Below are 26,832 nucleotides of genomic sequence, written 5' to 3' on the forward strand. Positions count from 1 at the left end.
CCGCTGTCACTGGTGCCTGAGGAAGACTTGGATGGGTACAGCGGCCACACCCCCAGGAATCAGTGATGTCATTGGGAATCCCTGCCATGTAAGGAAGGGGGCGGGGATAGCAGTGACATCACTGACCAAATATGGTCACTGGTCACATTTGGGTAATAAGGTCCCACCATCCCTGTCCCTTCACTTATGTAGATGATGACAGTTTAGGGAGCTGTCATTGGACTGGTGCTATTGTCGGGTACTATATACCCCATACTCATTCACATGGGGGACGGTATATGGGGGCCCCTTGTTATTAAAGGGGGTTTCCAGAATCCAATATGACCCCCACCCACAGATCCCCACACCCACCAGCCAAGGTGACAAGGTGCTATGCCTGGGGGAATCCCCCCTGGTAAGGTGACCCCCATGTTGTGGACATGTGGCCTGGTATGGATCAGGAGGGGGGGGCACACTACAGCCCCCCTCTGCACTCTGTATGGTGGGCTGTATATGATATACGGCTGACCCCCGCACTCTGCCCCGTTATTGAAGGGTGTGAGGTGTCACCGAGGAGCAATGTTCTATATTGAAGTTTGCCGTCATTGCACCGACACACACAATAGTTTTTGTTCAATAAATGTTTTATTATAATTTTACATTTAACAAGATTGAAGCATAAAAATCAGGAAACAGTAAAGGAAGGAATCCGATTGGTCAGGAAGATCCCTTGTCTGGAATGTGGGGGCGGAGTCATTATTATTGGTGTACAATACAATACACAACGTGTTCCATTATTATAACAAAGTATTGTAGAAAAGATCCCAACATAGAAAATGGGGGAAAGGAGGAAATAAAGGCGGATATGAAGGGGAATCTGTGTACGGGGAACACCTTAACAATCACCACCATTTTATTCTCCAGGGCCTCTGATGTCACAGAATAGATGTTTGGGGGTTTATCTCATCTTCAGGACCAAAATCTGCATTTTCCCATGTGTGCAAAATCATGCAGAAACAGCTCTGGCAGTGAGAGGGTTAATGTGGGCTAGATGGGATCACTCTGCTGGGGTGACATTAGAGCTCCCCCTAGCTGCAGCCTGGTAATAACATTGCTGGGAGGTCTATTCATTTCTCTGCTCCATACTTCCCGTCTTTATAGAAACGTCTCCTGACATTTGGGGGTCTATTCATAGAATGTTTGTATAGCAATTCCCTCAGTGAGAGTTCATGTCCATTCCTCCTGTGTGAATGGGGGAACCAATGTTATTAGGATCACATCTGAGCTGCTGGAATGTCTTCCATTCATGGAAAATACATTGAAAACTTCTCCTGCCAACTCGGTCCCACACTTCATCCATGTCTTTGGGGGCCTCTGATCTCCTTATGGACTGTTTCTTCCATGATGAAGATCAGCCATGGAGTATATCTGAGGTGTATATCAGGGTGTGCTTCTTCCCCACATGAGAGCTGGGATGTCCAGCAACATTCATCTAGAAGACATTTCCCGCACTCAAGGCACTAATACACCTCCAGGGTTGTGTGGGATCCCTGATGTACAGGAAGACAGGACTTCAGTGAGGAACATTTCCCTCAATCAGGACAGCAAAGTGGCTTCTCTCCTGTGTGAGATCTCTGATGTTTGGAAAGATTGGACTTCACTGAAAAACATTTCCCACACTCAGGACAGGAATATGGCTTCTCCCTGTGTGAGATCTCTGTGTATAAAGACTGGAATTCTGTGAAAAACATTTCTCGCACTCAGGACAGGAATACGGCTTCTCTCCCGTGTGAGATCTCTGGTGTATTTTAAGATTAGACTTTTGTGAAAAACATTTCCCGCACTCAGGACAGGAATATCATTTTTCACCAGTGTGAAATCTTTTGTGCTCATTAAGATTGAATTTAGAAGAGAAACATTTCCCGCACTCAGGACAGGAAAATGGCTTTTCCCCTGTATGAGATCTTTGATGTATGTAAAGACTGAACTTCCTTGAAAAACATTTCCTGCACTCCGGACAGGAATACGGCTTCTCCCCCGTGTGAGATCTTTGATGTCTGTAAAGACTGGACTTCTTTGAAAAGCATTTCCCGCACTCAGAACAGGAATGTGGCTTCTCCCCTGTGTGAGATCTCTGATGTGTATAAAGACTGGACTTCAGTGAAAAACATTTCCCGCACTCAGAACAGGAATACGGCTTCTCCCCTGTGTGAGATCTCTGATGTGTTTTAAGATTAGACTTTTGTGAAAAACATTTCCCGCACTCAGGACAGGAATATGGTTTTTCACCAGTGTGAAATCTTTTATGCTCATTAAGATGGAATTTAGAAGGGAAACATTTCCCACACTCAGGACAGGAAAATGGCTTTTCCCCCGTGTGAGATCTCTGATGTCTGGAAAGATGGGTCTTCCTTGAATAACATTTCCCGCACTCAGGACAGGAAAATGGATTTTCCCCTGTGTGAGATCTCTGATGTCTGTAAAGATCGGACTTCTTCGAAAAACATTTCCCACACTCAGGGCAGGAATACGGCTTCTCCCCTGTATGAGACCTCTGATGTATGATAAGTGTTGATTTTTCTACAAAACATTTACTGCACTCAGGACAGGAATATGGCTTTTCCCCCGTGTGAGATCTTTCATGCCTATTAAGTTTGGATTTAGAACAGAAACATTTCCCGCATTCAGGACAGGAATACGGCTTCTCCCCCGTGTGCGATCTTTGATGTATGTAAAGAATGGACTTCCTTGAAAAACATTTCCCACACTCTGAACAGGAAAATGTTTTTTCCCCTGTGTGAGATCTCTGGTGTGTGTAAAGATCAGACTTCTTTGAAAAACTTTTCCCACACTCAGGGCATGAATATGGCTTCTCCCCTGTGTGAGACCTCTGATGTATGATAAGTGTTGATTTTTCTACAAAACATTTCCCACACACAGGACAGGAATATGGCTTCAACCCCGTGTGAGATCTCTGATGTCTGAAAAGATTAGAATGATCTGAAAAACATTTTCCGCACTCAGGACAGGAATATGGCTTGTCCCCCGTGTGAGATCTCTGATGTCTGAAAAAATTAGACTGATCTGAAAAACATTTCCTGCACTTAGGACAGAAATACGGCTTCTCCCCTGTGTGAGATCTCTGATGTGTGTAGAGATGGGACTTCAATGAAAAACATTTCCCGCACTCAGTACAAGAATAAGGCTTCTCCCCCGTGTGAGTTATTTTATGCCTATTAAAATTGGATTTATAAAGGAAACCTTTCCCGCACTCAGTACAGGAGAACCTCTTCCCTGTTGGAAGGCCGGCCCGGTCCCGCACAGTCTGAGGTTCCTCAGGATACGAGGAATCCGATGGTCCATCTACACTGGGTGGTGCCGGATGGACATTGGAGGGAGTCGGGTTTTCTCCTGGACTATACTGTGTGATGTCCTCATCTTCTACTTTCCAGTCTGGAGACAAAGTGAGACAATCCTCGGAGGTTTTCCTCATCTCCCGGCCATGGACTAAAATACAAAGAGGATTACTAGACAGGAGCCGATTGGTTCCCCCAAACCAGGACTCCGCCCACATCAGGCAGCTTGGTCTCTGAGGAGCTTACAATTCCACCCTCAAGGGAACTAGGAAATGGCTCCTCTGATCTCTTACCAGGTCATTTCTTTATTCATGGACCTTAGTCAGAGAGTGAGGAAACAACCAGAACTGTCTTTTATAGGAGGGACAGTGATGAGGGGATTATAGGACGAGGGTCCCCACCCCCTCTATCACTCATCGCCATCTTCCCAACACAAGAAGTACTGCACTTCCTTATTTAGTCCATGATTTAGTCATGAAGAACAGCGGGGCTGAGCCCCACCAGAGGTCAGAGAGTGAGGATGGGGGGAGAACAACCAAGATGAAGACTGGACTGATCCTGAAGACCATCATCATTGGGGTATTGACTCCTCCCTCATTATCACTTTCTGTTTAAGGGTCCAAAGTTGGAGGATGTTATCACATTATTATCACCATGTAAAAGTCTGTGCTCCAATCACATCATCCGATATAAAATGTCCAGCTGGGAAGAAATGGGAGGAACAAAAGAGAATCCATATTATGTGTATATATAGCAGTGGGGGGGAGGGGGAGAACAAAAGTCAGGACTATGGAATGTACAACATAGAGTATATAGTGCAGGGGTCAGGAGTATGTAATGTACAACACAGAGTATATAGTGCAGGGGTCAGGAGTATGTAATGTACAACACAGAGTATATAGTGCAGGGGTCAGGAGTATGTAATGTACAACAGAGTATATAGTGCAGGGGTCAGGGGCATGTAATGTACAACATAGAGTATATAGTGCAGGGGTCAGGAGTATGTAATGTACAACATAGAGTATATAGTGCAGGGGTTAGGAGTATGTAATGTACAACAGAGTATATAGTGCAGGGGTCAGGAGTATGTAATGTATAGCATAGAGTATATATTGCAGGGGACAGGAGTATGTAATGTACAACATAGAGTATATAGTGCAGGGGTCAGGAGTAAGTAATGTACAACATAGAGTATATAGTGCAGGGGTCAGGAGTATGTAATGTACAACATAGAGTATATAGTGCAGGGGTCAGGAGTATGTAATGTACAACAGAGTATATAATGCAGGGGTCAGGAGTATGTAATGTACAACATAGAGTATATAGTGTAGGGGTCAGGAGTATGTAATGTACAACAGAGTATATAATGCAGGGGTCAGGAGGATGTAATGTACAACAGAGTATATAGTGCAGGGGTCAGGAGTATGTAATGTACAACAGAGTATATAGTGCAGGGGTCAGGAGTATGTAATGTACAACATAGTGTATATAGTGCAGGGGTCAGGAGTATGTAATGTACAACATAGAGTATATAGTGCAGGGGTCAGGAGTATGTAATGTACAACATAGAGTATATAGTGCAGGGGTCAGGAGTATGTAATGTACAATATAGAGTATATAGTGCAGGGGTCAGGAGTATGTAATGTACAAGTTATATAGTATAAGGGTCAGGACTCACAGTATTAGTATTCTGTAATCAGTGGAAGCTTAAATGTTTACTGTAGACAACATGTAGAGGTGATCTGGGATTAAACCATCATGAAACAGGTTAGATTGGAGCTGAGAAAATCTTGGACAGAGGGGTGGCGGTGGAAATGGAATACATTAGCACAATGCATACAGTCCTCCACTCACTCTGATGGGAATACATTAGACCTTGTTTTCTCCCATCTTTGCACTCCCTACAACCTCACAAACACCCCCTTTCCTCTCTCTGATCACAATCTCATCACCTTCACAGTCTCCTCATCTTCAAACACCTATCCCTCCAAGCAGCAAACAATTACCCGCAGAAACCTTCACAACTTGAACCCGGCTCCTTTCCACTCTGCAACTGACCAACTCTATGACAGAATCTCTCCCCTGTCCTGCCCTGACCTGGCCACTGCTGTCTACAACAGTTCACTGTCACCCACACTGGACTCACTTGCTCCTCTAACAACACGAAGCATCAGGCCCCGACCATTACATACGTGTCAGACTGAAACCAGAAATCCTAAATGACATAGTTGTGCGTTGGAGCGATTGTGCCGTAAAACCAAATCCCATCAAGCATTCAACCGATATAAATCTGCTTTCTTCACATACAATTCCTCCCTTCATGCTGCCAAACATGCTGACTTTGTTACTCTTATTAATACCTTGTCATCCAGTCCTCATTGTCTCTTCTCTACTTTTAACTCTCTACTTTCTCCACCTCCACCCAGCACCTCACTCACTGCTCACGAGATTGCAAATCATTTCAAAAACAAGATTGCACAATTTGTAGGGACATCTCCACTGCACAGACATCCATCCCACTTAGCATACCTTATACTAAACCTCCCTCAACACTTTCCTCTTCTGACCTCACTACTACTGAAGAGGTCACTAAGGTTTTCTCAGAAGCCCGTCTCACTACCTGTCCCCTGGATCCTGTCCCCTCACAACTACTACAGTCACCCTCCTCTTCCATCCTATGCTCCCTCACTCACATCTTCAATCTTTCCCTCTCTACTGGTGCCTTCCCCTCCCCTCTAAAGCATGCGCACATCACTCCCATACTTAACAAGCCCTCCCTGGACCCCACCAACCTGAACAACTTAAGACCCATCTCCCTGCTGCCATTTACCTCTAAATTCTTAGAACGCTTAGTCTACAATCGCCTGAGCTCCTCCCTCACCGACAACAACCTTCTTCACCCTTTACAGTCTGGCTTTCGCTCTCTACACTCCACTGAAACTGCCCTACTAAACCTCACTAATGATCTACTAACTGCAAAAACCAATGGCCTCTACTCTGTACTCAGCCCAACCAATAGCCACTACTCCGTACTCATCCCAACCAATGGCCACTACTCCGTACTCCTCCCAACCGATGGCCACTACTTCATACTCATCCCAACCAATGGCCACTACTCCGTACTCATCCCAACCAATGGCCACTACTCCATACTCATCCCAACCAATGGCCACTACTCCGTACTCACCCCAACCAATGGCCACTACTCCATACTCATCCCAACCAATGGCCACTACTCCATACTCATCCCAACCAATGGCCACTACTCCATACTCATCCCAACCAATGACCACTACTCCGTACTCATCCCAACCAATGGCCACTGCTCCCTACTAGTCCCAACCAATGGCCACTACTCCGTACTCCTCCCAACCAATGGCCATTAGTCCATAATCCTACTACTTGACCTCTGTGCAGCTTTTGATATGGTTGACCATCCCCTCCTCAAAAAAAAACTCCACTCTCTTGGCCTCAGAGACTCTGCTCTCTCCTGGTTTTCCTCCTACCTATCACAGCGCTCCTTCAGCATTACCTATAATGCTTCCTCTTCACTCTCTCTTTCTGTAGGGGTCCCTCAAGGTTCTGTCCTTGGACCCCTTCTCTTCTCCATCTACACCTCCCCCTTGCTCATTTGAAAACTCCCATGGCTTGAAGTACCATCTCTATGCTGATGACACACAAATCTATCTTTCTACCCCTCACCTCGCCCCTTCAGTCTCCTCCTCACCTCACCCCTTCAGTCTCCTCTCGCATTACTAACCTACTAAGTGACATATCGGCATGGATGTCACTCCACTTCCTCAAACTCAATATTTCCAAAACTGAGCTCTTAGTATTCCCCCCAGCCCGTGCCCCCTCCCCTGACTTCTCCATCAAGATCAATAGCACAACCATCAGTCCCTCCCCTCATGCCAGGGTACGAGGTGTAATCCTAGACTGCCATCTGTCCTTTCACCCCCAAATCCAATTGCTGTCTAAATCTTGTAGACTTCACCTCCACAACATCTCCAAGATACGCCCGTTCCTAACCTCGGAAACCACTAAGCAACTTATTCCCTCTTATGTTATATCTCGCCTTGACTATTGTAACTCCCTCCTCATTGGCCGACCTCATCGCAGACTATCCCCTCTTCAGTCTAGCATGAATGCTGCTGCCAGACTCATCCACCTCACTAACCGTTCTGTATCATCCACCCCTCTCTGCCAATCCCTCCACTGGCCTCCATACAATGTCCTCCACTCCTCTCTGACAATCCCTCCACTGGCCTCCACTCAGTGTCCTCCACCCCTATCTGCCAATCCCTCCACTGGTCTCCACTCAGTGTCCTCCACCCCTCTCTGCCAATCCCTCCACTGGTCTCCACTCAGTGTCCTCCACCCCTCTCTCCCAATCCCTCCACTGGCCTCCACCCCTCTCTGCCAATCCCTCCACTGGCCTCCATTCAGTGTCCTCCACCCCTCTCTGTCAATCCCTCCACTGGCCTCCACTCAGTGTCCTTCACCCCTCTCTGCCAATCCCCCCACTGGCCTCCACTCAGTGTCCTCCATCCCTCTCTGCCAATCCCTCCACTGGTTTCCCATTGCGCAACGGATAAAATTCAAAACATTAACAATAACATATAAAGCCATTTATAACTCCGCCCCAAATTACATCACCGATCTTATCTCTAACTATCACCCAAACCGTCCTCTCCGCTCCTTGCAAGACCTCCTACTCTCTAGCTCCCTTTTCTCCTCCTCCAGTACTCATCTCCAGGACTTTTTCAGAACTTTCCCCATCCTCTGGAACTCTCTACCCCAATTTATCAGACTATCGCCTACTCTGCTCACTTTTAGGCAATCTCTGAAAACCAACTCTTAAGGGAAGCCTATCCTGCCTTCAGCTAATAATGGAATCTTCTACTCCTACCAGTCCATCCCCCACAGTTACTATCTTTTGTACTACTAGCCTCTTCCTCCTAGATTGTAAGCTCCAAGGATCAGGGTCCTCCTATCCCTCTTGTATTGAACTGTATTGTTGCTGTATTGTCTCCTGTTATATTGTAAAGCGCTAAGCAAACTGTTGGCACCATAAATCCTGTATAATATTAATAGTGCAGGGGTCAGGAGTATGTAATGTACAACACAGAGTATATAGTGCAGGGGTCAGGAGTATGTAATGTACAACATAGAGTATATAGTGCAGGGGTCAGGAGTATGTAATGTACAACATAGAGTATATAGTGCAGGGGTCAGGAGTATGTAATGTACAATATAAATTATACAGTGTAAGGGTCAGGACTCATAATATTGGTATTCAGCACTCAGTGGTGGCCTAGATGTCCACATGAGACAAGCTGCAGAGGTCCCACACCGCTTCCTCCCATCTCCTGAGACTGAATTCTTTGTTTCTATGTGTTTATCAGATGATGGAGGATCTAGGTGGATCCTCCGTACTGCTCTCTCCTTTACAATAAAGTCTCCTCTTACCCGGTGATGTGAGGGGCGGCTGATTGTCCATCATGACGTCCTTGTAGAGATCCTTGTGTCCTTCTAAATACTCCCACTCCTCCATGGAGAAATAGACAGTGACACCCTGACACCTTATAGGAACCTGACACACACAATGATACAGTCACCATCCAGACACATCCCTTGTCTGTTACTGGAGAATGTCCCAGAATTCCCGGCACCGCTCACCTCTCCTGTCAGCAGCTCCATCATCTTCTCTGTGACTTCTAGAATCTTCTGTGTCTTCTGTCTTGTAGGGATCAGGGATGGAGGTGGGGGGATGGTGATGGGATTCTGGATTCTCGAGGATCTTGTGGTCATACGATGAGGTCTCCTTCTTGTGTCATTGTCGGTAGATTTCTTCATGACTCCTGTACAGTTCTGTGTGATACAAAGAGGTCTTACCTGTCCATAATGGACAACAAGAGGAAGTACTTGGTATAGCAGAGTCCAATGTTTGGTGAAAGGATTGGTGCAAAGCTGAAGGTTTTGGTTCTGTTAGTCATGATGCCATCAGGTGGTCTGACATTGAGCTGTACAATAGAGATGGTCTGCATCCCTCACACAAGGGCGCTCAGCTCCTTACTATGGAATTTAGGAGGTTTTTGGACATGCATTTAAACTGAGAAATGGGGGCAGAGATGTCATTGTTGAGGATCATTTCTGTCCCCAGCAGGCTGAAACAAATGTGAGGTTGGTGTTGCTCAGGACGGGGCTGATGGGGTCACTTCAGTTATAGTTTCGGATGGTAAACATAAAGCAGTAGATGGCAGTGCTTGTCATGTCATTGCACTAATGATCCGAGTTTAGGCAACAAGCTTTGTGAGCTGACAGCTCTTATGTCTAGGGACCACTTGGACCTTGTTGTAATTACAGAGACGTGGTTCAAGGATTCAGATGACTGGGAACTATACCAGGCTATACACTATACAGGAAAGACAGAGTAGGGGGAGGGGAGGTGGAGTTGTCATATATGGCAGAAATAGCATAGGGAGAACATTAATTCAAACAACAAATGAAATACTGGAAACCCTCTGGGTCTGCCTTCCAACCAGAGAGGGATCTTCCCTTTGAATTGGTGTCATATACAGACCCCCAGGACAGGCTGAAGATTAGGATGACTTCTTGATTGATGAGATAACTCAAATGGCAATAAAGGGGGAGGTTTTCATTATGGGTGACGTCACCACGCCTGACATTAACTGGAATTCTCAAACTGTTATTACAAGCAGGAGCAAGGATGTAATGGAACCACTGAATGGGGCTTCTCTAAAACAGTAAAGAATCCAACCCAAGGTGATCATATTCTAGACCTAGTACTGACAAATGGGGATCGACTGTCTAATGTTGAGGTGGGAGAAAATGTGGGTTCTAGTGATCACCAATGTCTTTGGTTTGATATTACAATAAGAACTGAAAAATCATATACAAAAACAAAAGATTTTGATTCCATATAGACAAATTTTGGTGAAATGGGCGAATTTCTAAAAAATGAGTTGAAAGGTTGGAGTAAAAGGACCGGAGTAAGTAATCAGTGGGCACTGTTAGAGTCTACCATCCTGGAGGCAACTAGATTATATGTCAGGCAAGTTAGTAAGAATAAACAGAAGAGACAGCCAATATGGTTCACTAAAGAGAGAAGTAGGATAGTAAAGGAAAAGAAATCATCATATAGGAGATTCAAGGAAACAGGAGGTGGAGCTGACAGAGAAGAGTATAAAAATATACAAAAGGAGGCCAAACACATTATCAGCGCTGCCAAAGCACAGAAAGAGGAGGAAATTGCTAAATCTATGAAGAAAGGAGATAAAACATTTTTTAGGTACATTAGTGATAGAAAAATACGATGGGATCACTAAAATGAAAACTGAGCACAACACCTATGTTGGGGGAGACCTGGATGTAGCAAACCACTTAAACAATGACTTTTGTCTTCTCAGAAGTCAATTATACTAACAATAATAAGTTGGGAAATCATATTGGTTCTAGTAACGATGGATTAGTTTTAGGATTTCCGGAGACAGAGGTAGCAGGGGAACTGGCTCAGTTAAAGATTAATAAATCAATGGACCCTGATGGATCATCCCAGAGGTCTCAGAGAACTTCGAGGTCTAGTCGTTGGACCAGTAACTGATCTTTTTAATCAATCTCTTCTAACAGGAGAAGTTCCCCATGACTGGCAGACAACTAATATTGTACCGATCCACAAGAAGGGCAGCAAGGTAGAAGCCGGCAATTACAGGCCAGTGAGTCTAAATTCGGTGGTAGTCAAGTTAATGGAATCACTCCTGAAAGGAAGGATCATTGATCATCTAGAAACACACAACTTGCTGGATCCAAAGCAGCATGGCTTTACTGAGGGCAGATCATGGCAGACTCGACTGATTGGACTTTTTGACTATATTACCAATGTTTTGGACCAGGGTGGTGCTGTGGACATAGAATATCTTGATTCCAGCAAGGCATGTGATACAGTTCCACATAACGATCTAATACAGAAGTTGGACAAGCTAGGACTTAGCCCTTGGGGGGTTCAGTGGATGTGCAGTTGGCTAAAGGAGAGATACCAGAGTGTGGTTGTAAATGGGGTTCACACGGAACAGAGAGCAGTCACTAGTGGTGTCCCCCAAGGTTCTGTACTTGGTCCTGTTCTATATGTAAGTGATAGAACTAAAGGGTTGTTGGGTAAGGGGATGTCTCTTTGCTGATGACACAAAGGTGTGTAATAGGGAGGATATCCCTGGAGGTGTCTGTAACATGGAACAGGTTCTGGCATTGCTGGAAGATTGATCAGAGAAGTGGAAATTTCAGTTCAATGTGGGGGTACAGTGTTGGCTAGCACTAAAGAGAAAAAGGACTTAGGGGTACTTATTTCAGATGATTGCAAAATGAGCAAACAGTGTGGTCAAGCAGTGGGGAAAGCAAAAAGAAATCTAGGATGCATTACTAGAGGGGTCCACAGGAGGGAGGAGGTCCCGATTCCTCTATATAGATCTTTATATCACTAGAGGGGTCACCATCAGGAGGAAGGAGGTCCTGATTCCTCTATATAGATCTTTATATCACTAGAGGGGTCACCATCAGGAGGAAGGAGGTCCTGATTCCTCTATATAGATCTTTATATCACTAGAGGGGTCACCGGCAGGAGGAAGGAGGTCCCGATTCCTCTATATAGATCTTTATATCACTAGAGGGGTCACCGGCAGGAGGAAGGAGGTCCCGATTCCTCTATATAGATCTTTATATCACTAGAGGGGTCACCGGCGGGAGGAAGGAGGCAGTGCTGGGAAATAATGGTGGCAACACAAAATATTGACATTTTGGGCCCAATTTGGACCTTGTCACTTAGGGGTGGACTCACTTTTGTTGCCAGCGGTTTAGACATTAATGGCGGTGTGTTGAGTTATTTTGAGGGGACAGCAAATTTACATGTTATACAAGCTGTACACTGACTACGTCACATTGTAGCAAAGTGTCATTTCTTCAGTGTTGTCACATGAAAAGAGAGAATCAAATATTGACACAAATGTGAGGGGTGGAGTCACTTCTGGGAGATACTGTGTATATATATATATATATATATTATACTGTCCGGGGGAGGGGGGACTCACTTCTGGGAGATACTGTGTATTATTATTTATGCCTTGATATATATTACTCAGACTATCTATTTGCACATTTGTTGAAGTTGCACTCATTGGTTTGTTCACATTTGGTGTGGCCTAGCAGGACATCCATTCTCTCTGGATCTTTTCCTTCCCTTGTGTTTGGTGATTCTCTAGGTATGCACTTCTATCACCTTAGTTAGGGGCTCTGTCAGGTGTTTACTTTATGGTTAGCTTTAGTGAGTAGCGCAGCACTATTTATCTCTCCATTTATTTTGTAGTGTTGTGGGAACGCAGTTTGGTGTTTGCAGACACTCTTAGTTCATCATATTAGGTTTGGCAGCACAAGAGGATTTTTTCTTTATTTAACCCCTTCATTACACTCACCTCTCCAGTCAGCAGGCTGAGGTTCTCCAGGGTGAGCTTCAATATCGTCTCATTCCGGGGAAATTCCTTCCTTACAATCTTCCTGAATGTCTGCTGATTGTCCATCATGACGTCCTTGTAGAGATCCTTGTGTCCTTCTAAATACTCCCACTCCTCCATGGAGAAATAGACAGTGACACCCTGACACCTTATAGGAACCTGACACACACAATGATACAGTCACCATCCAGACACATCCCTTGTCTGTTACTGGAGAATGTCCCAGAATTCCCGGCACCGCTCACCTCTCCTGTCAGCAGCTCCATCATCTTCTTGGTGACTTCTAGAATCTTCTCCATGTTGTGTCTCTCAAGGTTTAGGGAGTCACATGGAGGCACTGTGATGGTCATATGATCACCTGGCTTCAGAAGAGGAAATCTCTGTATTGAGGAACCAATAGGAATATCATGTTAGACTCCCAGAATCCTCCTCACCTCTCCGGTCAGGTCTGTGTTTTATTAATAGAGATGAGAGTGATGTCATGTGACCTCCCAGAATCCTCCTCACCTCTCCAGTCAGGTCTGTGTTTTATTAATAGAGATAAGAGTGATGTCATGTGACCTCCCAGAATCCTCCTCACCTCTCTGTTCAGGTCTGTTTTTTATTAACCTCCCTGGTGGTATTCCCGAGTGTAGCTCGGGGTAAAGTTTCAGTACCAAAAGCAGTAACCCCGAGCTACACTCGGGCTTACCATGAGATGCTGCATAGGGATCCCCTTCAGCGCTTACCTTGTTCTGCGCTCCCACAATGTGTCCCCTGCAGCGTCCCCGGCCATCTCCTCCGGCCAATGCCGGCATCCTGCTTCTGTGTTTCGGACCCTGTGACGTCGGGCGCCCCGGGAAATTTGAAAATTTTAAAAATGTAATTTTTTTCTAAAAAAATTTTACATAGTAAAACATTGCTGTTTCAAACCATTTCACATACATTTTGTCCCGAGTGCTTTGTCCGGCACCCTGCCTGCATTTTAACTGTTCTTTCTGCCTGGAAACTTAGAAAAGTTCATGGCGTCCAAAAAGCGGCCCTTTACGTCAAAAGCGGTTTTAGACCGGCTAGAGAACAGCGATAATAAATCAGAACCACTTGCAGAATTGAGTGATAATGATTCGTGGGGGAAATTCCTCATCAGACACCGAAAATGATTTTGTGACTGAGCTCAGCGATGTGCGAACTTGGCGCTATATTTCACATTTCAGTGTTTTTGGTTTGATTATATTATTGAATTACATTTATTATTATTATTTTTTATGATTATTTATTAAATTATAATTTTTGATTTCGTGTTTCAAGTTTTATCATCCCGGGATGTTTACTAGACTCTTGTTCGGACAGATTTCAGTGAGTTATTCCTAAAAATTACAGGCCTACCATAAAAAACTACATATTTCCATGCAAAAAAATGTACCGCTTTCAGCACCAAAAATCTGAAATAATCATACCGCCAGGGAGGTTAATAGAGATAAGAGTGATGTCATGTGACCTCCCAGAATCCTCCTCACCTCTCCGGTCAGGTCTGTGTTTTATTAATAGAGATAAGTGATGTCATGTGACCTCCCACAATCCTCCTCACCTCTCTGGTCAGCAGGTAGATGATCTCCAGGGTGAGGTTTAGTATCTTCTCAGTCATGTGACTCCGGTCCTCCTCCATCCTCATTGGTGCCATCATGTGATCTATACAGGTCTCCTTGTAGACGGATAACTTTGGGAAATGAAAGTAAGAATGATTTGGATGGTATTGGTCACACAATAATAGGATGTGGATGTGAGGGGGGAATAGGAGGGTTGCTGGACATGTAAGGACTACTCTCCCCAAGGGAGGACATTTAATCTGAATTGTTTAGCATTTGCTACATCTTGGAGGTCCTGGGACAATCTTGTCCTGCCAGATCAAAAATCCCCTTTTCACTGTTAAGTTTTTTAGTCTCTGAACTGGTTTTATGAGTTTTAGATCTGCAGACAAGGAATGATAAATACGATCCTTCTTTTGACTTGTTTGCTCTGAGGCAGTGCTGTGAGGTCAATGTCGGCTCATCATGAGGTCCAGGAAGGGGAACTTGCTGACTTTTGGCCGAAGTTGCTGACTTTAATAGCCAGGACTCTGACTGTAAGGCTCCAATCTCTGGCAGCCTGCTGACTGACTGAAGTGATGTCACTGTCACTCTCTGCAATAAGAGAAGGGATTGGATTGGATAGCAGGAGGATGCTACTGGTGTAATAGAGAGCTCTGGGGGAGGAGTCTGTTCTCTTCCCTCCAATGACAACCCATCGTGGGTAGGAGGAGAACAACATAAGGGAGGGGTTAGTTCTCTTCATTACCAAGTATACTGTAATATCCAGGACATTGTACAGAGTGGTGGTGGGTTCCTGGGGCTCTGAATTCCAGCACCGGGCACTGCCAGAGCCTGTGTCATGGGAAGGTATTGGAGTGTCTCCTGAAGATGTTCAGCACTGACCCCTGACTACCTTTTAGTCAATAATGCACCAACAGACCTTATGTAGGAACAAGTGACCACCAAGGGGGGAAAGACTGCCCTCCTTCATTCCACTTGGTATACTAGAAAATAATGAGATGGTAAGAAGGTGAAGGTTGTCTTCCTTTCCTGATAGGAGTTCTGCAAGGAAATCTGGAAAGTAAATACAGGTGGGAGAGCAATCACCAAGAGCCCCCCTCCCTACCTCAGTGTCCCCCTGAGCCTGACAACCTTTTTTTTCCCTCAGAGCTCTGCTTCCCACCAACCCTATCCACCCAGATTCCTTCAGCTACTCTACCCCCTCAAAGCCCCTGAACTCCACTACCCCTTAAGGGACCTTAACCCCTGAGAGACCCCATCAGCTCCTCTACTTCCCTCAGACCTCTCAGTATTTCCCTCCCTCTGACACCAATGATGGAACATATTCTTCATGGCCGGCTGGGGAATGTTTCCTTCCTCCTGAGCAGCAATGTAAGGGGCTCTATGCTCCATACTCCTGACCCCGGCACTCCATCATTGTGTTGGCTGCATAGTGTAATGATTGCCCATTGGCTGCCTGTGTAGTGTCATCATTGCCCTTTGTAGGCCATGTATGGTCAGGATGGTCCTTGTCTTGTCTATTTATTGTCAGTGCTGTTTGTTTAGAGGACCATATTACTAGAATTTATCTCCACAATGAGGAGAATGTTCCGGCCCCGGAAGTGGGGGAATGTTCTGCCCCTGAAGGGGTTCATCTGGGTTCCCACACTATATATGTGTGTATCATCATCTGCTGGAGATAAAAGACGTCACAGTGACTATGGAGGAAGAGGATGGACGTGACTATGGAGGAAGAGGACGGACGTGACTATGGAGGAAGAGGACGGACGTGACTATGGAGGAAGAGGACGGACGTGACTATGGAGGAAGAGGACGGACGTGACTATGGAGGAAGAGGACGGACGTGACTATGGAGGAAGAGGACGGACATGATGGGGGGGGTGTTAATAGGAAATAACATCTTATTACCTCCTCTGCTGCCACTTCCAGCAATGTCTCCTCTGCTTCCTCCCAACTCACCTCTCGGAATGTCTTCTCTGTCCCTGACATCACTTCCTGTCTGTACCTAACATCACTTCCTGTCTGTATTCCATAGAGATGTCCTGTCTGGGGAGTAGAAATGAGATCACCATCTTGTGGAGTTCAGAGGAACTGCAGCCCCAAGAAACGTCCCCTAATAACCATTCCTGCATTGTATCTACCGTACAGAAATACCAGGGAAGATCAAAAAGAACTAAAAAAAGTAAGAAAAATAAACCTAACTCTTATGCAACCAAATGTTTAAATAAGATATTTTACTACAGATAGAAAAGTCTTGAAGACACAGAACACAAGATAAATACAAAATACCTAATAAAACAGAAACCTCTAAAACAGATCTTTTTGTGTAAAAAAATGCAAAAATACATCCTAAAGTATAAAAATATATATCAATCCACTGATAATGAGGATGTTAGACATAAATTACAAGGATGTAATGGTCACTTAGGAATGGTGGTGGAGATCTCTCAAAATAAGAATACATCCTTGAAAACTGTAAAGCATTAAATAATATATAAACTGGGCCATCCACTTCATCCATAAAGACATTGTGATTGAAGATCTTCTAGATCACATAGAAGGAGGACTCATCCATGATTTCATACATTTGTTTGGAAGGATAGAACAATCCTCAGAAGGGAACATGTAGGATGACAGGAAAGGCTCCTGACTGGTGAGATCCTCCAAACATAATGATGACATCCATGAACTGGAGCGAGCTCGTTGGGGTGATAAAGCCAATCTGGAAACACTGTGTAGACGTTCTCCAAGAACTCAGCACACTCCAGGTGTGGAGAAAGTCTCCAGGTGGGTTTAGCCTGTCATTTATCATAGGTAGACATGTCCACACATGGACTTCCACAGGGACCCCCGAGACTACAAATAGAACCTGTACAGTGTCCCCTGTATTGAATTGCTTCCCACCAGGCCTATAGCAGAATGACAGCTGAGCGGGATCTCTCCCATCCTGGGTGGACATCATATGAAGTCCTCCAAGTCTAGTGGCTCTGCTGTATCTTGATATGTCACCTGCTGTGTCCACCAAATGACAGATCATTTTACCAGGCCAGCCCAGTACCATGTGATTGCTATGACCAATCACAGTGATCACATGACAGTTGTACACAATGAATGGCTTTCATTCATAGCCATTCATTGTGTATGTGACGGAGGAAAGGCAGGACAGAACACACAGAGAGGATGACAGACGCACAAAGCTTTATTGAGACAAACAGATGGCAGTCCTTCAATACGGGGGGTGGCAGACAGGGTGGATTTGCCACTAAATGGTAACAAGGGTCCCCACCCACTTATAGTCCACTAGGAGAGCCAAGGGGGTGTCCCTGTAACAGGGGTAGTCCGACACAGGAGAGGGGTGCCTGGGGTCACCACTGTAACAGTTCAGGTAACAGTGGGGAAGCAGGTACTCACGGAGAACAAGGGGTTCAGTCCAGGCTGGGGATAGATCCAGGCAGATTCACGGGGACAGCAGAAGATTCCTCCACAGTGCAGGGATTCCAGGCAGCACAGACAGTTCAGGAGATGAGGAGGAGGATGGGGGATGAGAGAAGCTGGCGCTCAGCACAGCCTTCCCTCACACACACAGCCACGAGAACACACAGGGGGGTTTCCTTGCTCTCTCTTAAGTATTGAGCTGGTAACCGGATACTTCCTGTCGGGTTACCATGGCAATGGGTCCTGTCCAGAGAGTTCAGGAATTTGTGCATGAGGGGGAAGGGAGGAGGGGTCCAGTGTAATTTAATTAGACCATTTGGCCTAGTGACACAGGGGACAATTGGAACAATACAGAGCAGGACTCTGAAGGCATGTGATACAAGGCATTAATAAGGGGATTAATAATTGGTAAGCTCCCATACCGCGACACTCCTCCCCCCTCCTTTTCACAAGTACTGATAAGGGGGACCCAATCGGGTTCCCTGGAAGGCACTTGTGGGGCCTAGCCTAGCTACTGTGGGTCTTGTTGGCGGGAAAGGCCATCAGCATTTTGGTGCTGGCTTCCCCGCCTGTATCGAATGGTAAAGTTGTAGGGCTGGAGGGCCAGGCTCCACCTAAGGAGGCCACAGTAAATCAAAAACGAATTCTCCTGCGCTCTGGGACTCAGACAGGTGGCGAACAGATGGAACCAGGCCTGGAGGGATCGTCCACCAATGCATAAAGGGCTGTGCGGCTCCAAAACAAGGCTGGGGAAGCCCAATCAACACTGCAGAATGAAATGAAAACGAGAAGCGCACCAACCTTGCGCATTACCTCAGTAACCAAAATTTATTAATTGTAAAAAATATACTCACAAACAGCGAATAAAATCAGGCATGTAAGTCCTCACAGGGACTTGAAGATAACATGAGTCCCATCAGGGGAGTGGGTGTTCAGTACACTGACGCGTTTCGAAGGGGGTCCCTTCTTCCTCAGAGCTCAGAAGAAGGGACCCCCTTCGAAACGCGTCAGCTGTTATTCGCTGTTTGTGAGTATATTTTTTACAATTAATAAATTTTGGTTACTGAGGTAATGCGCAAGGTTGGTGCGCTTCTCGTTTTCATTTCATTCCACCTAAGGAGGCGCCCATTGTCCCCGGACACCGGTTCAGCCATGTGAGGGGGTTGTGGTCGGTGACTATGGTGAACTCCCGGCCGTACAGGTAGGGCTGTAGTTTCTTTAGGGCCCAGACTATGGCTAGACACTCCTTCTCCACTGTAGCATAGGCAACTTCCCGGTCCAGTAGCTTGCGGCTGAGGAAGGCAACGGGATGTTCCTCCCCAGCCTCGTTGACTTGGCTGAGGACAGCCCCTAGGCCGTAGGTGGAGGCATCTGTCTGTACGAGGAAGCGTCTGTTGTGGTCAGGGGTGGCCAGGACGGGGTTTCTTGCCAGGGCGGATTTGAGGTCACAGAAGGCGGATTCACAGGCCGAGGTCCAGGTCACCATCCGGGGACTGTTCTTCCGGGTCAGGTTGGTCAGGGGCTGGGCCATGGAGCTAAAATTAGGTACAAATTTACGGTAATAGCCGGCAGTGCCGAGGAATGCCATCACTTGCTTCTTGGTCTGGGGAGTGGGCCAGTCATAAATGGCCTGAACCTTGGCTGGCTCAGGTTTCAGTGTCCCCCCCCCTACTCGGTGCCCGAGGTACTGTACCTCCGCCATTCCCAACTGGCACTTGTCTGGTCTCAGTGTCAGCCCGGCCCTGCAGATGCGGTCTAGGATGGCCCCCACGTGGGCCAGGTGCTCCTCCCACGTGTCGCTAAAGATCGCTATGTCATCTAGGTAAGCGCACGCAAACTCTTGGCATCCCTCCAGTAGCTGGTCCACGACCCGCTGAAAGGTGGCGGGGGCGTTTTTCATGCCGAAGGGCATGACGAGGAATTCATACAGGCCGAACGGGGTAATGAAGGTGGAGCGCTCAACGCCCTCTTTTGTGAGGGTGATTTGCCAGTAACCCTTGCTGAGGTCTAGGGTGCTCACGTAGCGGGCCCCGGCCAGACGATCCAGCAGGTCGTCTATGCGGGGCATGGGGTAGGCGTCACTAACAGTGTAGTCATTCAACCTCCGGTAATCCACGCAAAAGTGGGTGGTCCCATCCTTCTTTGACACGAGCACCACCGGGGAGGCCCAAGGACTGCGGGAGGGTCGGATGATACCCAGCTGGAGCATCTCGGAGAGTTCTGCTCGGATGGCCGCCTTCACGGATTCGGGGACTCTGTATGGGGCCTGCTGGATGGGTTTCTGACTGTGGGTCTCCACGTGGTGGAGGGCTAACCCGGTGTGACCTGGGGTGGCCGAGAAGGCGATGGCCCGGTCCGCTATCACGGCCCACATCTGGGCCGTCTGGCGGGGGTTCAGCCGAGCCCCTGTTGGAATCTGATCTAGGGGAGTGGTGACTTTGGTGGCTTGCAGGAGATCGGGCAGGGCTCCCTCGTCTGCTACGCCCGTGGAGGCGGGGCAGACAGCGAGCACGGGCAGAGCTCGGTCATGGTACTCCTTCAACATGTTGATGTGGACCGTGCGCTGTTGACGGTTGCGGGCGTCGAGACCAATGACGTAACTAGTCTCGTCTATCTTGCGGAGGACCTTGTAGGGTCCTTCCCAGATGTGCTGGAGCTTATTCTGGGGGTTGGGGATGATCTTGAGCACCTGCTGCCCTTCAGTGAACTCGCGGCCGCGTGCCTTGCAGTCGTACCAGACCTTCTGACGTGTCTGGGCTGAAGGGAGGTGGCCGTGGGCCATGGTGGCCAGGCGGGTCAGCCTTTCCCGTAGCTCGAGAATGTAGGGAACGACGGGGGTACCCGTGTCCTCTATCTGCCCTTCCCAATGTTCCCGGAGCAGGGATAGGGGACCGCGGACCTTCCGCCCGTACAGGAGTTCGAAGGGGGAGAACCCCGTTGACTCTTGCGGTACCTCCCGATATGCAAACAGCAGGTGTGGAAGGAGCTTCTCCCAGTCCGCCTCCCCATCAACGAAGGACCTCAGCATGCTCTTCAGTGTGCCATTGAAGCGCTCGCAGAGGCCATTGGTTTGGGGGTGATAGGGAGTGGTCCGGATCGCCCCTACCCCGCACGTGCGCCAGAGGGATTGGACCACCTTGGACATGAACTGGGTACCCTGGTCCATCAGGATCTCGCTGGGGAAACCCACCCGGGAGAAAACGGTGACTAGGGCCTCGGCTACTTTGGGGGCGGAGATGCTAAACAGGGGAACAGCCTCGGGGTAGTGGGTAGCGTAATCCACTACCGTGAGGATGTACCGCTTGCCGGCCTTATTGGGCCGGGCCAGGGGCCCCAGGATGTCTACAGCTACCCGCTGAAAGGGCTCATCAATGATGGGTAAGGGGCGGAGCGGCGCCTTGGGGTGGTCCCCTGGGCGTCCCCTCCTCTGACAGATGTCACAGGTCTGACAGAAGTGGGCTACGTCCTGGGTGATACCTGGCCAGTAGAAGGCTTGGGTCAGCCGCAGCCCCGTTTTCCTCTTACCCAGGTGGCCAGCTACTGGAATGTCGTGGGCTATCTGGAGTAGCGGGAACCGGAACCGTCTGGGCACTATCAGTTGTGTGGGGCTAGCAGAGGGTTGACCCGGGTGGCTTGGGCCTGCTGTGCGGTACAACAACCCCTGCTCCCACCAAAGCTGGCCCCCATCCCCCTCCTGCCGCCCTGCGGCGGCCTGGGTCCTAAACTTAGCCAAGGTGAGGTCTGTGGCTACCTCCCGCTTAAAGGTCTCCCGATCCCAGGTCAGGGGAAGGTCTGAGTCAGGTAGGGGTTCACTCACCATGTCCATGCTGGGGAAAGGTCCTGTGGTGGCTTCATCTGTAGGAGGACCTCGACCTGCTTGGCGCCGGGTCACCGCCCCGACGTACTGGCATCATAGCTCCTCCAAGTCATTGCCGAGTAGGACATCCGCCGAGAGGCCGCCCATGATGCCGATCTGGCACTGTTGCTCCCCGAACCCATAGTCGAGGTGCACGGATGCCCTGGGGATGTGATGTCTGGCTCCTCCCGCCAGCTCGATGGCGAATCCAGGGCCGGGTTAGATGGCTTCCGGCCGGATCACTTGGGGATGAGCGATGGTCAGGAAGGCCCCCGTATCCCGAAAACCGGTGGCGGGTTGCCTGTCTACCCGCACAGCCTGCAGGTGGCGTTGTTTCTGGGTGGAGTATGTAGCCCCGGGGGGTGGACACTGTAAACCCCCCAGGGTTGGTTGGCGTCTGGGGGGCTCATCCATTTGCTGGGAGGCGGGGGCAGTGGTTCTTCTGCGGGATAAAGTTCCAGGTAGTGAACCGGATGGGTAAAACGCTGGCTTCGAGAGGTGGGACAGTTAGCTTGGAGGTGCCCTGGCTGGTTGCATCCGTAGCAGCGGCGCTCCATGGGGGGCCCTGTGAACCGGGCTCTGGGGGGTGGCCCTGCAGGATTGGCAGTGGTAGGTGGGGGGCCCGTTTTGGCAGAGGTGGCGGGGGGCAGGGCCCTTGACGGCTCAGGGGCCCGCCGTTTCCAGTGTGGCTTGATGGCCAGGATCTCATCAGCCAAGGCACCGGCCTTTGCAAGGGTGGTAGGGGCTTTCTCTCTTACCCATCCGCGCACCTCCGCTGGGCATTGGTTGTAGAATTGCTCCTTTAAAAATGCTTGAATGATTTCTTCTGCGGTGCGGGCCTGTTCCCCCTCTAGCCACCTCCGACAGGACTGCGACATCTTGTGCGCATACATCCTATAGGACGGTTCCGCATGGCAGGGAAGGTCACGGAAGCGCGCCCGGTGCACTTCTGGGGTCACCGCATAATATTCCAACACAGTCTGTTTGACCCGGGCATAATCCCGGCCATTCACATAGTCCAGAGTGCGGTAGGCCGCAGCTGCACCCCCTTCTAACAGACCCACGAGGTGCCGTATCCAATCCATGCTTGGCACCTCCATGAGCTGGCACTGCTGCTCAAAGTCCTGAAAGAACCCCTCCACATCCCCGGTGGCTTCGTTGAAGGGTTTAAAGTCCTTGCGGCTGACCCGGGGAGGGGGGTATCCCGCGGCCCTGGGGCTGGACGGGCAGCTTAGGTCACGGTGGCTCCCTTGGCTCTCTCTTTCATGCGCCCTCCGGATAGCCTCTCGCTTGTCCTCTGCTGTGGCGTCTGACCCCAGGAGGGCCATCTCTTCCTCCACCCGAGTAAGCCAGGGGCTCTTGGGCCCTGGATCCTTGCGTGCTGGGGAGGCTGGGGTTGATCTGCTTTTTCTCGGAGCGTCCTGGGGGTCCGCCTCCTCAATGGCGGTGATCAGATCCTCTTTGGCTAGGCCCCTCCAGGAAACGGCCAGCTCCTCAGCCCTCTCCTGCAGACATGCCACAGTCCACTTCCTGTATTCGCTGGGCCGGGCCTGTTCCTGCATCCGCTGGCTTTCGCTGTCTGTCATCTCCTCAGTGTCCTGATCCCACCGCTGCCAACCAGTATGTGACGGAGGAAAGGCTGGACAGAACACACAGAGAGGATGGCAGACGCACAAAGCTTTATTGAGACAAACAGACGGCAGTCCTTCAATACGTTGGGTGGCAGAGAGGGTGGATTTGCCACTAGAGGGTAACGAGGGTCCCCACCCACTTATAGTCCACTAGGAGAGCCAAGGGGGTGTCCCTGTAACAGGGGTAGTCCGACACAGGAGAGAGGTGCCTGGAGTCACCACCGTAACAGTTCAGGTAACAGTGAGGAAGCAGGTACTCACGGAGAACAAGGGGTTCAGTCCAGGCAGGGGATAGATCCAGGCAGATTCACGGGGACAGCAGAAGATTCCTCCACAGTGCAGGGATTACAGGCAGCACAGACAGTCCAGGAGATGAGGAGGAGGACGGGGGATGAGAGGAGCTGGCACTCAGCACAGCCTTCCCTCACACACACAGCCAGGAGAACACACAGGGGGGGGGGTTTCCTTGCTCTCTCTTAAGTATTGAGCTGGTAACTGGATACTTCCTGTCGGGTTACCATGGCAATGGGTCCTGTCCAGAGAGTTCAGGAATTTGTGCACAAAGGGGGAAGGGAGGAGGGGTCCAGAGTAATTTAATTAGGCCATTTGGCCAGTGACACAGGGGACAATTGGAACAATACAGAGCAGGACTCTGAGGGCATGTGATACAAGGCATTAATAAGGGGATTAATAATTGGCAGGCTCCCATACCGCGACAGGGATTATCAGTGATCACTCCACTAGGGGACGGCCCACAGTACATATACTGCCACAAAGCGGCCCCTGTGTGCAGGATCATGTTTATAACCGGCATCCTGTTTACTTGCTAGGGGGCCGTGTGCGGCATTCTACCGTCCTACCCGCAGCACGATCGTGGCCACGGGTGTCAATCAGTGGGTCCTGGACGGTGATTACTCGCAGGAGCCTGGTGATTGCCAGCAAACACTGACAGGCAGGAAGGCTGCATTGTTTTCAATGCAGCTCTCCTCCATGTCAGTTTTCAGCACACTGTTCCGGAGAGCAGCTTTCAGCTTTCCGGATCAGTGTGTTCCTGTGAAGCACACCTCCCCCCGCCCACTAGTAAAACTCTCCCCTCACAAAGGTAACCCTTTGATTGCCTAAAAATGTTAATCCCGTCCTCCCCAGTGCCATTAGTACAGTGTCAGTGTTTTTTTTTTTTGCACTGATCACTGTATTGGTGTCACTGGGGATGTCAGTGATCCCAAGTCAGTTCCCCCCAGTGTCAGAATGTCTGCCGCAGTCCCGCCATAAGTCGCTGATCGCAGCTATTGTTAGTATAAAAGTTAAAAAAAATCCATTATCTATACCGCCATTTAGCAAAGACACAGAGCAGAATACATTTTGGATGAAATTTATGACAAAATTTGATTTTTAAATTTTTTTACTGGACATGTTTTATAGCAAAAAGTCCAAAATATTGTTTTTTTTCTCAAAATTGTCAGACCTTTTTTTCATAGTGCAAAAAATAATAACAGCACAGGCAATAAAATACCACCAAAATAAAGCTCAATTTGTTGGGAAAAAAATGACGTAAATTTCACTTTGGTGCAGTGTTGCATGACTGCGCAATTGTCAGTTAAAGTAATGCAGCGCCGTAACAAACGGCTTCCTGACCGCCCTATAGCAGAAATACTGCTACAGGCAGCACAGGTGTGCAAAAAGTCACATATATATACGTGATTCGCGCTTCCGTGGTTTTCACGCCCCTCCCAGGTGGCATCAGATTGCCCGTCAGTACACCAGTCATCACATTTAACCCCTTGATTGCCAGGAAGACGCTCATACACAATAAACCTCCATTGCTAGTATGGTGTCTGAACGGATCTATATCGTTGATCAGGTCAGCACTATACCAGCGTTCACATTAGTATAGTGTCCCCAAAAACGCAGCGTTAGCAGGATCAGCCTCGGCACCTGCCAACACCTGCGTTTAGCCCCTACGCTTACCCCTCCTTCTCCTCCAGCAAGTGCAGTGTTAGTAGGTCACTGTCACTGATACATTGCACACAAAACCGCAGTGTTGGCAGAATCAGGCCTGATCTCTGTTTTCACTTGCCAGAAAATTTGATGACTCTGATATGCAGCAGAGTGCCAGTACTAGTGCCGCGCTACCTTTTGGTTAACTGGCGAGCACCAACGGTCTAGTACATCCTGGTCTTTCACATATCAGCACTTCAGTATCACTTGGTGACGTGGCGAGTCCCATAAGTGCAGTACAAGCTGGTGCAGTGGTGAGCACAAGTATTGTCCCGCAGCCACCAAGAATTCACACACAGACCTATAGAGTCCCAAGTATCCTTCCAGATGTGCTTGCAAATCCCGATTGACAGCCTACAAATTCTGCAGCACCGTACTTCCCCCTTTTACTGCCCAACCCAGAATTCAGGTGGAAACAGCAAATTTAACTCCTCCGCTTGATTTTTGGAGCTGTTTTTCACAGAATATCTGTATGCGTTGATTGTGGATCAAAGCAATTTTAATGCACAACAATTTATCACCGCCAACCCAAATTCAAACCTTGCCAGACCATTCGCATGGAAACCCATTACGGTTTCCGAATTAAAAATTTTTTGGGGTCTAACCCTCAACATGGGCATTACTAAAAGAAATGAATTGTGGTTGTATTGGTCTACAGACCCGATTCATCATATGCCGTGTTCTCTGCTGCCATGGCCAGGCATAGATATGAGAGTATAATGTGTTTTATACATTTCAGCGACAATACACTCTGTCATCCTCGGGGTGACTCTGAATTTGACCGGCTCCACAAAATTCGTCCCCTTGTAAATCACCTCAACCAAAAATTTGCAGATGTCTATAATCCCCAGCAAAACATCTGCGTTGATGAATCACTCATTAATTTTTCTGGCCGCCTTGCATTCAAACAATTTCTCCCTGCAAGCGTGCCAGATATGGGGTCAAGATGTAGAAGACCTGTGAGAGGACAACAGGCTATACTTATAAGTTTTGGATTTATGAGGGAAAAGATAGTCACGTGGAGCCCCCTGGATGCCCAGACTACATGGGGAGCAGTGACAAGATAGTTTGGGACTCGGTGTCATCATTTTTCCATATGGGGTACCACTTATACGTGGACAATTTTTATTCAAGCGTGCCACTATTTAGACATTTGTACAATCTTGGAACTGGTGTATGTGGCAAAGTGTGACCTAATGTGTACCCACCATTAGAAGTGGGTGGATGCAGGGCGGTATATTCTAATGGTGGGCATACCACACACTTTTACTGGCAGAGATTTCTTCTCTTTTTTTATTCAGCCCACACTCTACATACAAAAAAAAAAAAAGAACATAGCATATATACCCAACAAGGACCAGCGACGTACTTGTACATCACTGTGCTTTGAATGGTTATACCAGAATGATGCCTACAGCTGCAGGCCTCATCCAGGTATCAATTTTTCAGCCAGCGATTGGTTTTCATGTAAAAGCAATCCTAGTGGCT

General features: G+C 48.2%; 1 protein-coding gene and 1 pseudogene across 1 annotated transcript; both read right to left on the reverse strand.

The window, feature by feature from the left end:
• Positions 1-605: 605 nt before the first annotated feature.
• LOC149443033 (uncharacterized) overlaps positions 606-26,832 on the reverse strand; it is an 84,596-nt pseudogene continuing 58,369 nt past the window's right edge.
• Positions 13,006-21,785, reverse strand: LOC149443034 (uncharacterized). The gene is made up of 4 exons (XM_089655959.1): positions 21,677-21,785; positions 16,333-16,470; positions 14,424-14,552; positions 13,006-13,236 (listed from the first exon to the last, which is right to left on the reverse strand). Exons 1-4 carry the CDS (start codon positions 21,683-21,685, stop codon positions 13,006-13,008), a joined length of 507 nt encoding a protein of 168 aa, XP_089512085.1. The 5' UTR covers positions 21,686-21,785.

Source organism: Staurois parvus, unplaced genomic scaffold, assembly GCF_062004578.1.
Source record: "Staurois parvus isolate SC_StPar_1 unplaced genomic scaffold, SC_StPar_1.0 ptg000879l, whole genome shotgun sequence".
Taxonomy (NCBI): Eukaryota; Metazoa; Chordata; class Amphibia; order Anura; family Ranidae; genus Staurois; species Staurois parvus.

Coding starts and splice junctions, on each gene's coding strand:
- LOC149443034 (XM_089655959.1), bottom strand. Junction 14,553..16,332: donor TGGAAGTGGCAGCAGAGGAG/GTAATAAGATGT, acceptor CATTTCCCAAAG/TTATCCGTCTACAAGGAGAC. Junction 13,237..14,423: donor TCTACCTGCTGACCAGAGAG/GTGAGGAGGATT, acceptor TCCTCAATACAG/AGATTTCCTCTTCTGAAGCC.